This window comes from Trachinotus anak, unplaced genomic scaffold, assembly GCF_046630095.1.
Source record: "Trachinotus anak isolate AG129_WGS33_773 ecotype Australia unplaced genomic scaffold, CSIRO_AGI_Tana_v1 ptg000023l, whole genome shotgun sequence".
Lineage (NCBI taxonomy): Eukaryota > Metazoa > Chordata > Actinopteri > Carangiformes > Carangidae > Trachinotus > Trachinotus anak.
The window spans coordinates 5,291,178-5,305,201 of record NW_027273874.1 but is presented as its reverse complement, the minus strand read 5'-3'; the positions used below and the strand labels follow the sequence as shown (position 1 = coordinate 5,305,201).

The 14,024-nt window shown below is 36.1% G+C and overlaps 2 protein-coding genes across 3 annotated transcripts; both read left to right on the top strand.

Annotated features, from left to right (window-relative positions):
- Positions 1-2,163: 2,163 nt before the first annotated feature.
- On the top strand, positions 2,164-7,886 carry LOC139607259 (macrophage mannose receptor 1-like). Of its 2 annotated transcripts, XM_071459982.1 has the most exons (6): positions 2,164-4,313; positions 4,700-5,086; positions 5,271-5,606; positions 5,894-5,976; positions 6,224-6,305; positions 7,037-7,886. In XM_071459982.1, the coding sequence occupies exons 1-5, from the start codon at positions 4,217-4,219 to the stop codon at positions 6,299-6,301; spliced, it is 981 nt and encodes a 326-aa protein (XP_071316083.1). In that variant the 5' UTR covers positions 2,164-4,216; the 3' UTR covers positions 6,302-6,305; positions 7,037-7,886. The 2 variants fall into 2 exon arrangements, with proteins under 2 accessions (XP_071316083.1, XP_071316082.1); XM_071459981.1 differs by having other exon boundaries at positions 6,224-7,886.
- Positions 7,887-8,060: 174 nt separating this feature from the next.
- LOC139607260 (macrophage mannose receptor 1-like) lies at positions 8,061-12,861 on the top strand. The gene is made up of 8 exons (XM_071459983.1): positions 8,061-8,219; positions 8,434-8,471; positions 8,703-8,741; positions 9,058-9,402; positions 9,794-10,150; positions 11,026-11,117; positions 11,418-11,524; positions 12,499-12,861. Exons 2-7 carry the CDS (start codon positions 8,438-8,440, stop codon positions 11,514-11,516), a joined length of 966 nt encoding a protein of 321 aa, XP_071316084.1. The 5' UTR covers positions 8,061-8,219; positions 8,434-8,437; the 3' UTR covers positions 11,517-11,524; positions 12,499-12,861.
- The last annotated feature ends 1,163 nt before the right edge of the window (positions 12,862-14,024 follow it).

Sequence of the window (14,024 nt, the reverse complement as noted above, 5' to 3'; positions counted from 1 at the left end):
CTGGAGGAGTTTAAGGGCAGAGCCATAACCATGAAAGAGAGGTACAGATTCTTACAAGATCAAAACATCTTTGTGATTAATTTTTCCTATGATCTAAATAAATATCATTCATAAATTACCGTCACATAATGACATATATAAAAGACCACATGATTAATTCTAGCATTATGTATTTCTCCTTTTTCAAAGTTCTCAAAATGCATATTTCATCCTGATTTACCTGCTGTGTCCTTCTCCAACAGATGCATATGGAGAGGGAATACAGTGTAACCTCAACTGAGACTTTTACCTTTAAATGGAGCCAGAGTGAAGATTTGGGAATGGGACAGAGGGGCAGCGATGATAACAGCGGTTCCCTACCTTCTTTTATAAGATACAAACTGCTCATCCTCCTTGCTGGTGCTCAGTTTAGTGATTTAATCCCAATATTATTGCAGTGTGTTGTCTGTCTAAACTATCTACATCAAGCAATTCTCAGAAACTGACAAAAATGATTGTGTGAAGCTGTGTCCTGACTGAAATGATCCTTTTGTGATTATGTCTAAATAAACTTTTAGGAGCAAGTTTTATTGCAACAGAATGACACAGTAAATCAGATATGTAATCAATAAATGAATAACAATAATCAGTGAAAACCAATGCTTTCTTGTTATGAATTTATGAAATTGAAATTTCTGTCATCCGTAGAACATCCTACACTGCATGATAACCCACGTCTGATCGTACACTCGGTTTGTTCAAAACCTATTTTGGCCAAAATATGGATGAAAAGCTGCACACACGTAACATCTTGACCTTGTGTGTGTCGGTTTGCTCATGACAGAGTGCCTACCCATTTATTTGCACATGTACCTGACATTAATGTCAAGTAATGTGCAAATTTGGGTAATCAAATTTGAGCCTCTGAGCAGAAACGACAGCATGAAGGACACCAGCTGAAAAAATCCCACTTTCTTCTTCAAACAAAATTCTGAGATCCCTTGATTTGAATGGTTGTTATACAGACAGACTACAAGGCTGATGGAGGAGAAGTGGGACACTCCTCCCACAAATCAGTGCAGATTAAACTCACTACGGATTATTTTTAGAATAATTTCAATAATTTAGGGGATTATCTTCAAGAGTAACATTAAAATAGATCAATCGTTTAATTAATACAAAACATCTTAATAGACGTTCATACATATTTGGTTATATATTTCAAAGCAAACAAAAAAAAAGTTTGTATATCATTACACATCAACAACACAAATAAGAAAAAAAACATTAAACCATGGATGAAGATGTCAGCAAAAAAATGCACTGCCAGAGTACGTCTGCTCTCACCTGGGCTAATAAACTCATACTCAAGACATTCATATTAAACTGCTCTAGTGTTGTTGTTAACCAGTATTTACACACATATGCACACACAATAATGACTTTCATTGAGCAGTATTTACATTATCACCATGTCTATTTTTATTGTATATTTACACTCAAAATCTCACATACCTTTTACAGTTACTTATTGAACATGTTTTAAAATCATTGTAAGCAAGTTGCACTGTCTTTGAATGAAACAAATTCAAATGAACCTTATAAAAATGTCTACAATAAACTATACTTTACTATCCTATACTAATAGGAATGATGTAATACATATTTGTATATGCTTTTTTTTAATGACTCATATTTATTTGATTTTGCCTTTAATAAGGGACAAATACTAAGTAAAAACTCTTTAAAAGAAACAAAAGAAGTGAATGTAAAAAATAAACAACAAGAAAACAAAAAATCACACACACACACGCCTTCATACATATTACTGAATATTGTAAGATAGACATAGCTCAACTTCTAAGAGGGGAAAATATTTGAATAAAGAATTAGCTTAAATGTTTCATTATATGGGTAAAGGGTCACTTAAATCACATCTAATAATATTCTGTGTATACACCCATTTCAAGCCTTCACTCTCCATCTACACTAATGCCTACAAGGTATTATGTAATAAAAACACACATAAATTATAGGCACTGAACAGCCTGTACATATTATAATTGAATGTGGTTTGCATTTATTTGCATAGATCAATGTAAAAGCACATCACTGGAAGGAACAAGAACACAGGATTTCATTTGCTTTTAAGTTCATTTTGGATAAAGAGGATTTAAAACTTGCTTTGTGTCAACGCTTAATGTTAAATTTATTTCCTAAAAACTTTCTATAGATCATGGAATGGCGTTGCAAATACGTGTTTATTTGGGGTAAGTCATAATAACATGTATGGTTTTAAATAAGTAGTTTAAAAAAAAAGTCAAAATAAAATATTAAATAACTGAGAACTCTCCGGTCAGGATCTATTATATTTTGTTAAGATAGGAAATAATTGAATTCCTTTAATAACAGTATCGTTCATTACATTTTGTCACATTTTGAGACACATTTTTTTAAATCCATAAGGACATCGACTCTAAAATATTGTGGTATATTATTTGTGTTGTATGAGTTTGATATCAATATTTAACTTTACTTGCAGGGTCTGTCCTTCTCTGTTTCAAGACTACTCACCAGGCAGGTAAGAAGTGGCTTCAGATTTAATGACTTTATACAGTTTGGTACTTTCTGGTGTCTAGTGTCTAGAGGGCCTCTCCAAAGGGTCATCAGATGGGGTAGGAAAGAAAAAACACTAGTTTAGCCACACATTTAATTCTGTACTTTTGCTTGTTCACTTTTTCAACTTTTGTGTGAAATAACTCCATCTCACTGGACTTCAAGAAGTTATTCAGGATATTGGCAGGTTTTGAAAAGTCTTAAAGTATTCACTTTGATCCAGACTGAAATATTTCAGCAACTTGATTGATTAGTTGCAAATTTGGTGCAGACACTCATGGTGTTTGTGAACTCTGTTGAATTGTAGTTTAGCAGGAAAACCAGTGCTTTCCAAATAATTTCCAAATCAATCCGTAACTGATGATACTCTTGTCAGGTAATGTGGCAATGAGAGGAATAACTATGCAGTCTGCAGACCCAGATTCTGAAGATCCAGCTTCTACAGCAGCTACTCCACATTTGGCCACTGATCAAGATCTTAATCCAGGGTCTTTTGAAAAAACCTGCACCTCAGTCCCCTTACAACAAAACCCCTGGTGGCGTGTGGACCTGAGGAGTATCTACCACATAACTGCTGTGTCTGTCATCAGCATTGGAGACTGCTGCCCAGAGCAGCTGAATGGTGCTGAGGTCCGCATCGGCCTCAGGAATGACACCAACAACCACAGGTGACGTTAGCAGGGAGAGAAGAGAACTTACTACCATCCATTACGAGATTCTCTTTTTTTCTCACTCACACATTGTCCTTTCATCAGGTGTGCGGTCATCACTGTCGCAAAGGGAAAACACAAATACGACTTTCAGTGTGAAATGATGGAAAGCCAGTTTGTCCATGTTGTCCTCCCTGGAGAACGGAAGACTCTGACTCTTTGTGAAGTACAGGTGTTTGGTACTGTTCTTGGTGAGCTTCACACATCATAAAAAGGTTCTAACATTATAATGAAATGCATGACAACAAAATTTTCATCTTTTCAAAGACTCACGCTCTGCCTCATGATGATACACCATAGATAATACAGTGATACATTATCACACATTACATTCTTTAAAAGATGGTGATTAAGAAAAAAAAGCACCTATTTAACACTTAAAAACTAACCTTTCAAAGGTAACTACACAAAATACACAAGATGCACACACAATACAGTATGTGAAGAATACGTTTGCAAATGCTCCCTTTTTTTCAAGCAAATTTTAATTTTTTTCACCTCACTAGAAAATGTGGCCTTGAGGGGAGTGGCTTTTCAATCTTCCTTAAGATGGAGAACTGCAGGTAAAGCCAGTAGTGTTATTGATGGCAATCGGATTACCACCTGCAGTATAACTGAAGACAAACCCAGTCAGTGGGTGAAAGTAGATCTACTAGCTCCCTACAATGTGAGTGTGATCCAGCTTGCTTACAGTGAGGACTGCTGCTACGGTGATGAGGTCCGGGTTGACAACACAAGGTAAATGTACCTTAGGGTCTTTCAGAGCAAGATTGGATGAAAACCACTGGCATAATTGCCACTGACATAATCACTTTCTGTATCTCTCTTTAAGATGTTTGGTCGTGTCCAGCACTTCACCCTCTCTTGTGACCCTAGATTGTGGTGGCATCGTGGGTCGCTATGTGACTGTGATGCATCCTGAAATACCACTGACTCTTTGTGAGGTGGAGGTCTACAGCACTTGGGAGCATCCTCAAAACACCTTCCCTCAGCAGCCCCTGACCTACAGTAAACAGATTAAGCAGTTTTACAAAATCCTAACAATGCAAAATTCCAACTGGGAATGGAGTCATCACATTTGCAGATGATACTATGATTTACAGTAGATTATCATCTTTAAATTTGTGGTAATTCCTCAGGCCATTCCAATGGTGTATTTGTTTTTCGTAAATGTAAACTGACATTTTTATTTAATGGTAACACTTAATCATCCTTCTGTTGCTTTTAGATTTTTAACTTTAAGAATTATATTAGCATGCAGACTTTAAAGATTATTTACAAGTTTTGTCACAAATGTGTTTTCAAGCTTGATACAGGCATTCATATTAGCCCTTCATATCTACATCACACATTCATTAGTAGCTATTGCTGAATTTAATTTTTTTTAACAACAGATTACTCCTCCTCCTCCTCTACATGGAGCCGTGATCTCATTCTTGTTCACAATCAACCTAAGACATGGTTTGAAGGCCAGACCTACTGCAGGGAGAAGTACGCTGACCTGGCTACCATCAGCAATGTTAAGGACATGAACAAGGTCATTGACTTTATCAACCAGGATGTCTCCAACCTTTGGATTGGGCTGTACGAAGATGGTGTGATCTGGAGGTGGTCGCTGTCAGATAAGCGTTACTATGCAGATGGTGAAGATAAGTTCAGAAACTGGGATTCTGGTGAACCTGACACTAAGAGGGGCATCCAGCACTGTGCAGGCATGCAACGCACTGGTGAATGGAAAGACCTGGACTGTGGATTGCTGAACTTCTTCTTGTGTTTTGATGGTAATATTGTAAAAATATTATTCATATACATTCACCATCACAAAAATGGGAAACACACTTGAGATAATATTGTTTTTGGCAAATGCTTTAAGAATTGATCCATTATTTTCCCTGAATGCGAATCCATATATTTAGGTAAATATACTTATATTCACAGTATGTGTTGGTATTTCTGTGGTCACAGACAGAGATGGTGCATCAGAGAATAAGATTCTTGTGGAAACACCAATGAAGTGGGCTGATGCTCAGCACTACTGCAGGCAGAACCACAAAGACCTGCTCAGTGTGAGGAACCTGGCTGAGAACCAGGAGTTCCAGAGCATGGTACCGGCAGGAAAACTGGCCTGGATCGGCCTGTTTGGAGACTCCTGGAAATGGTCAGATGCAAGTGACTCCTTGTTCAGATACTGGGGGCAGGGTCAACTTGACAACTTAGGAGAGGGTCCAAACTGTGCTTATGCTAATGGAAGGACATGGAGCGTAAGGTCCTGCAACACCAAATCTATGTTTCTCTGCTACTGTAAGTATTACACAAGTTTATGTTAGCTCCATCAGTGTTTCCATAATTAACTTATTAGTTGTTTGTCAAAAAGTCACTTTCAGCATATAACAAATCTTTAATTTTGGACTGTTGGTTGAGTTAAATAAAGAATTTGAAAACATCAATTTACAAGTTTTTTGAAAATCTTCGGCATTTCATTTAAAAAAAGTCAACATTAGAAGCACTGGGCTGAAACAAATGTTAGACAAATGTATGGCTCTTTAAAAATGCCAGCTAAGCAATCACATCCAGAAACTGTTTTTTAGATTTTAAGAGAAGATATCTGGTGAGAATCAGCACTGACTTTGACATGAGTGACCCAGTTATCCAACAACAACTCATAAAGCAGGTGAGAGAAAGAAACTAGATCCATTTGAAGATTTTTAAAAAATATTTCATATGTGCATTTGTAAAGTCAACTCCACTCAACTTTTACTTGACATTTTATTCACAGAAAGCCCAAGTACAGATTACCAGGCTGCTGTAGAAGTGTATCTGCACTCATAGTCTTATATTAGCTGAAGCAATAGCTATATAGTTCATTATTTAAGTTGTAACAAATAAATGAAAAGACTGATCCTTTGCTTGTTTCCTAGCTGGAGGCGGGGATGAAAAGCAAAGGGAACAGTGATGTTAAGATTCAGTGGAGGATGTCAGGAAGAAGTGAAAAATAAATCAGTAAGACCCAATTTTCTCTGTCTCTCTCCTTGATTTGTTCTTTGGTTTTTCATTTATTTCACTTTTTTATTGATTGTTTCTTTGTTATTTATACCCTGCTCCAATCTGAATTCTTCTCACTTTCTGATTGAAGAAATACCTGCCTGATGATACTGCAGCTGTTGTGCATAATTTTCAAAAAATAATAAAGTTGCATTTTGAAATTTTAATGGGAAACATTTCTAGGAAATTACCAACAATATTTAAAACTTAAATTTCTTCTTTGTGGCAAGTACAGTTTTAAACAAATATGTACAGAAGTCAAAAGAAAGGAAATATGCAGTATACTGATTTCTTGACAAAAAGGAATTTTGATTTCAGTTAGACTTATAGTTCACATTTTGTCTTTGTCTTGCTTTAAGATGTTTCTGATTTTCTTCTCTGTAAACAGCCAGTGTCTTGTAAAGTGCTGCATAAATAGCTTACTAGTACTGGTATTTGTGGACAAGTCATATTCATCATAATCAACATGTGTAAAATATGTAAAGATCAACATGACATCAGGGCAATGTAAAAGTACCAAACAAATGCTTAGTGTATGTTCAATGTATTTTCTATTAAAAATTATAGTTCACCTTATTAGTATTAAATAATGGGCAGTCTCAACCCCAAAATGTGTCTGTGCTGTTCTACATGTTTGCCTGTGGAGGGAGTCAGACTACAAAGTATGTGTGCTCTCTTTTCTCCATCAGGTGTGTGCCGAGGATGGAGATGAAATATGATTCCTGCATTTCTGACTGGACTAGAGGGCTGTGTGTACTGGAGGAAACAAACAGGTTGCCTTATGTAACTGAATGTAAAGTTGCTGTCAACATTTCAATTTTTAGCCAAGATGTAATACAGTTAGTATGACAACATTTATATTTTTTGTGTGGAACACTGAATCTGTCAGAACAGTTTGCATATTTGTATTTCCTTTGGCTTTAAGTAAAAGTGATTAAATAGGACTAAATACTACTGTTTGGCATGTATAATGCTGTTCAGAAGCTGTGCATGATGTTGCTGGTTAAAGGCTGTGCAGTTTAATGTAGGTGGATGTATTTAGCTGTGTTTAATGCTGCTGTAGTATCACGTAGTGTGCATGTTATTAACAAGATAAACACACACACCTTTGTGAGCACCTAATGCGTTCCCTGTTTCCATACCCTGATCAAATAGTGTGTGTATCAATATATAATCCATAGCCTAAAACCAAGTCTTAATCCTCAAACATTCCTTTGACAGTGCGAAATGCCAAAATGTCCACACAATGTAGAAATGTCCTCACAACCATGGTTTCGTTTCCTGTACGTGAAAATGTTCATAATACTGATTGTGAATAGAAATGAAAAATGAATTAAATTCAAAATAAAACCTCATTGGAGTAATTAGTCTTCTCATGTGATATATGATTTTGTATATTAGTTTTGCATATTAGGTAAACATGTCTCTCATATGTCAAAAATGTGGTCTTGATGATTGCACAGCAGAACGACTTGTGAAATTACGGCATAAAAATTTCATTTTTTTAAAAGAACCTTTTAGAGAAATTTGATTCATTGTACTTGAATATCAACATTAAACAATCACTGATTTTGAGGGTTTGTATATTTTTTACATCATTTTTTCATTTAGGAGCAAGCATGGTTAAGATTTGCAAAGCAACACTGCTGACACAGGACACAAACACAAAGGTGGGAAAACAAATGAGCTTGTTTAACCACCTGATGTCAAAGGACCACTGGTAACCAAATCTGCTTGTGTTTCCTTCTCACTACCTGTTGAGTTTTGCATGAAATGACATGAAAATGGGACAAATATTTCCATGTGTGCTCCCAACATTCAACCTGCACTCCTAAACAGAGTTGGTTGTGGAAAGTTTCAGCAACAGGAGAGGTAAGACTATGCATGTTGAAAATGTATGTACAGGTCATTTAAATGTTTCTATACTGAATATGGAACCATACAAATTATGTAATTATTCTGAGATTCATTGATTATAAGAGAGTTATTTGATTTGTTGTTCTTCCTTCCTGAATGTGATGCTGTAATATATAATTGTAGTAGTTCAGATGCTGTTAAATATCATTTTAATTCTTCTGACTCTCAGATAAATGGCGTGGCTACAAAGTATGATCCCCTTTACTGGTAAGCAAAAATAAACATTTACTAGAGCAGCAGTTTTTTTTTTTTTTTTTTTTACTGCAATTTACTGTATAAAAACTCCATCCATTTAAACCAATTTACAAATACAAAAGAATTTCGGTACGTGCACTGTGCCCATACAATGACAAAATGCTTACAGTGGATAGTTGTTACTTTTGTCAAAAGCTGGAAATAACACAGTATGTTTTTTCTTTGTTTTTTTTTCCCCCACAGGGATTCTTGTTTTGTTTCAGAGCATCACTGCTCATCCGAGTAAGTACCTGATAAGACCAAACATTGATATTTAATTATTATTATTATTTAATTATTATTATTTTTTGACAAAATATTTTCCCAATAGTAACAAAAACTGTGAAATGAGTGTAAAATGATATGCAAACATGTCGTCTTCTGAAGCTCAAAGTACCACCAGCTTTTGTTCTAATTCCATTTCAAAATAAGAAGAAAATAGTTCAAGGTGTACAGTTTTTGTACACTGTGTTGAGTCTGTGTCATAGAGGTGATTCTTTTTATTGATGCAGTTCGTCTAAGATTTCTGTCCCCTCAAAATCTAAACTTTTGCTCAAAGTACCACAGCAGTACCACCTCATCAATGGCGCCCTGACCTGGTACGAGGCTCGGAGCTTTTGCAGAGTGAAGTACACTGACCTGGCCACTGTGAACAACATGGATGACAAGAACAAGCTGGTCAACACGCTGGGCAGTCACGTAGCATACACCTGGATCGGGCTTCACAAGGGAGGGACTGACAGGTGGATGTGGTCCGATGGCAGCGGCAGAGCACACTTCACCAACTGGGGGGAGGGCGACCCCAACAACGTCGCAGGCAATGAAGGGTGTGGAGAGATGTCGGAGACAGACAAGTGGAATGACGTATACTGTGGAGAAGAGAAAAGCTTTGTGTGTTATGAACGTGAGTGAATGACACAATGTCAAGTGATAAAAAATTCGGTTTAAAATCCTGATGTGACTTTGTGATCCATAGACTTTTTCTCCAGTTTCATTATCAGGTCATTAAGGGGGGATCAAAATCATGTTTATTTTGTTTATGTTTTTAAGTTTTGGCTTTTTTCAGCTTGTTATAGTGCAAACATGGACATTTTCCCTAAGTTTTCATACGATTTTTCTCTCTGCAAATCACTTTATGATTTAAGCAGATGTCCTGGATGCATGCATGTTCTTCTATTTTGAGAGAGAGATTTAAAAGTCATCTAAAGACATTTTTGTGGAAATTCTCTTGCATGACCCCTACTTGTCTTTCCAGAAATTCACTGTTGCTGCCGCTTTCCTGTATGTCTCTATAGGTCGGGAGGATGGCAAGGGAAGGTATGTGTATTACTCAGAGAAAAAAACCTGGGACAACAGTCAAGAGCACTGCAGAAATAACCACAATGACTTGGCCTCTGTAAGGACAGGGGCAGATAATTCAGAGATTGCCAGTTTAATTAAAACCTGGATTGGCTCTCTCGGGTTTCGCAACAAAGTGTGGATCGGTCTGTTCAAAGATGCCTGGATGTGGTCGGACGGAAGAGAAACCTCCTTCAGGTACTGGCTGAAAGGCTCGCCGCATCGGGGAGGCTGTGCCTCTGTTGCAGTGTCACAGCAGGGACGCTGGGTTGAAGCTCAGTGTAACCAGAAGACCACATTTGTCTGTCAGGGCGGTGAGTTACTGAAATGCAAAATTAAGAAATTACCTCATAGATGTACAATGAAAGTGATATTTATTTTGGCCAACTCCACCTTCTCAGCATTGATTCCTTTCATATCTATAAAACAAGGACATAGGGAAGGAATGAACTCATGCTTTCCATAAAAAGCTAACCCCACTTAAAATGGCTATAATCATCTTTATATTAACAATGGCTCACATGCCTATTTGAACAAAAAAAATGATAATTTGTGGAGAATTATCAACTGATTTTGTAGCTTCTCTCAGCTCTATGAAGCATTTTAGCACCTTGCAGCTCATTGTTTCTGTTTTCTGGCACTCAGTTTTACTGTTCTGGTTTACTCTCACCACTTAGCGATAGCTGTCCAGCACCAAATAACAGAGAGATATAGTTGGTGACATAACATAGTAGAACATTTATCAGGCCCCAAGCCTAATATCCTGTTAGACCTACTCTGATTGATTATATAAGTACGTATTTCCTTTACTGCCTCATCTTTGATTGATGTTCAGTTCTACAAGGAAAATGCTAGTGCTTTTTAGAAGAATATTAAATAAATAAATACCATTATTATTATTATTTAATTTTTTCTAATTTTCATCTTTATTTTCTCATCTGGATATTAACAGCTGGAAAGTACAATGAAAAAGTGTCTGATATGGCTCACGCAGTGCACACAGAATCAAAAAACAAATAGTTTACATCTTGCAAAAAAATATGCACATAACTTTAAAGATTACAACCTAGCTCAAAATCATAAGAAATACAACATCTTACTGTTTTGTACTGAATCATTCCACAAAAACAGTTTGGAGTTTAGGTCCATTACAATGAGTGATCACTGATTCTATAATGGGATGCTGCAGGTCTCAAGGTGAAGAAGATGCTCATAAGGATGAAGGTGCGCTCTGATTTGTATGTCATCAACTCCACGGTCAGAGATGCACTCCTGAAAAAGGTAAAAAATATATAAATGATTAACTAATACTTTACATGTGTATATATTCTATATGCACCCAAATTTGAAAGAGAGAAAATGAGACTATAGATGTAGATTTGACCTGTAACCACTTTCAACTTAAAAATAAAAGCTATTTGCTAATGCAAGAAACAGATTTGTTCATCTTTTTAGAATTTCAAAACTTAATTTACAACTAAATTAATGTCGCAAAGATGGGGACAGAGATGTTTTTGGGTGTTCGGCTGGAGGGACAACTGGACTGTGAGAGTTATCTGTATCACTGGTGTTTGCTTGCAGTTGGAAACAGGCCTGAGACATCAGGGTGTGACCGATTTCAATCTCCGCTGGAGAGTTGACATAGGTGGTTCTGTCTTCCAACCTCATGAGAGTCGCTAAGAAGAGAGGTCAGTGTAGCCTCCTAATCTTAAAAGTATGCTCGACCCCTGACAGTCTTCACTCAGGTAGTACTTCAGTATCAGCAGGCTCTGGCTAACATTGACATGATACTGCCTGAATAAAGAAGTGGAGAGGAAAGAAAGCTCACTGACCCAACGACACAATGCTAACGTTTTGGGTTTAGATAAATCAGCCTGTTCACTTTCTTGCTGGGGGTTAGATGAGAAGACCTATTCAACTGTTAGCTTAGCACAAAGACTAAACAAGTGCAAACAGTTAGCCCGGCCTCCAGTCAGCACTTCTCAAGCTCACATATTAACATGTTTTTTGTTTAATTTGTACAAAAACAAAGTATAATGATGACTCTTGGCCAGGCACAGTGATAGACCCAGGCTAGCTGTTTCCCCCTGTTTCCAGTCTTTATGCTAAGCTAAGCTAGCCACCTGTTGGCCCTACCTTCTTTATTTAACGTACAGACAGGAAAGGTTTAAATCTTCTCTCTTATACTTCTGCCAGAGAGCGAATAAGACTGTTTCCCAAAATGTCCAACTATTCCTTCAAGAGCTGGTCAACAAATGTGGATGACAAAGTCTCTTGATGAGATTATAATTTTGGATCCACCGACACTGTCGGCTTGGAGCTGATATATAAACAAACTGAGCCTCCAGTAACTTATAGCACATACAGATTTTTTTTGTCTTGTCATCAAATAGAAGCCTCTAGAGGAAAAAGGGATTACATCTACCCTATGTCATTTGATAAATGTTTACATGTATGTTTGCATTATACATCTAAATGTTCGAAAAGCCTGCAAAAAGCACAGAGTATGGCTGTGGCAATTATCTAAAAAACATTAATTAAAAAGATTGTTAAACACAATGTTCTTTTGATTATTTAAAAAAAATCAGCTTTCACTTAAAAATTCATTTTTGTGCTCATTTAATAAAGTAATATTCCAAAAACCTTTTTTTTCTCATTACAGGATGATAATTGTTGAACAGAAGTGCCCATACCATACAGCTGTTGGTGTTTAATTGTTCTGTTGAAGAAACTATTGACTTTTTAGAGTGATTATTTTAATTCTGTCCAGCTTCAGTTTATTTATATGTACTTATTCACATAGTTCTGATCTTTAACAACTGATGAATGAAACTTCTTGTATTAGCAAATATATACATTTTTTGCCAACATTTGTAGTTATACGTTTTTGTTTTTATTCCAGAAGGTATGTGGACATGGTGTCCGCAAACTTTTACTTTTGTTGTGGGTGTGGTTTTCGTAAATTTGACTGTATTTGTATGGAAATTTGAAATGCATCTGAAATGCCTAAATGAAATACAACACATTTTGTTACATGTATTTCTTTTCATTTATGTATTTTCTTGTAATTAAATAAACATTTGTCAATGAATGTTATTTAGGTTTCTGTCTTTCACTAAATATTTATTTTTCATTGTGACATGATATCTTCCATACTGCATTAAAATCATATTGCAAGATAACAAAGTGGAGAAAATGCTAGCCTTAAATTGTCTAAAATGTAGAAATTTACCAGCTAATGCTGACTTTATAATGTCTGATTAATATTAATGACTTTACAGTACTTAGCTTCACGCTATCCTTAAAGTTAGTAGCTAATGTGCTAATGTATTTTTATTTTATTTTTAATACAAATTTTTAAGACCATAGTTAGCAGCAAATCTTACTGGCACTGTGTAATGTAGCTTTTCACTTTACAATAAACAGCTGTTTAGCTTAGCAAAATGACTGGAAACAGAGAGAAACACCTAACCTACCCTAATTTAACCAAAATCAACCATCAACACACAAAAACCTCACAAAGTTATATCTTGTTTATTTAACCTGTACAAAAAGTAGATGCTGTTTGAAGAAAGGTTATGGACTAAGCTAACAGAGAGTGGTATGTCAAATCTAATCAAATTCTTGGCAAGAATGCTTATTTCCCAAATATATATTTTATTTCATAAATAAAATATATATAGTAATATACCTCATGTGTAGATTTAAAGTTAACTCTTCAAATGAGTCCTTTGTTTGGAAATGGTTTTATAAATTAAACCCAAGAGAACTGTTGTGAGGGTGAAAAGAAGCTCGGAGGTGAGCGTGACTCGCTCCTGCAGCAGGGGAGAGAGAGGGAGAGACACAGACCAACACACAGAAACAGAGAGAATGATGAATCGAACATTACTTCAAAACAATTGCGTAACTTTCAGTTTCAGTTTTCACTAGAAGGATAATGCAACCGAGAAAACAGGTCCAGAGGTTTACCGGAAACTATCGTAAGAGCAGTGATGCAGTAAAGCACGTCTACCTGTTACTCCTGAAGTTACTTTTGTTTTCCTGTAACACAAACATTAGTCATTACAACCACCATGAGAGTTTGTGAGATATTCAGCTTCACCCAGCGAACAATGAGACCAGTTTTTCAACATGTCTTTCATTGCACTTATTCACATAAATTCATTCATTTATCCTTCTCTTTTGAAT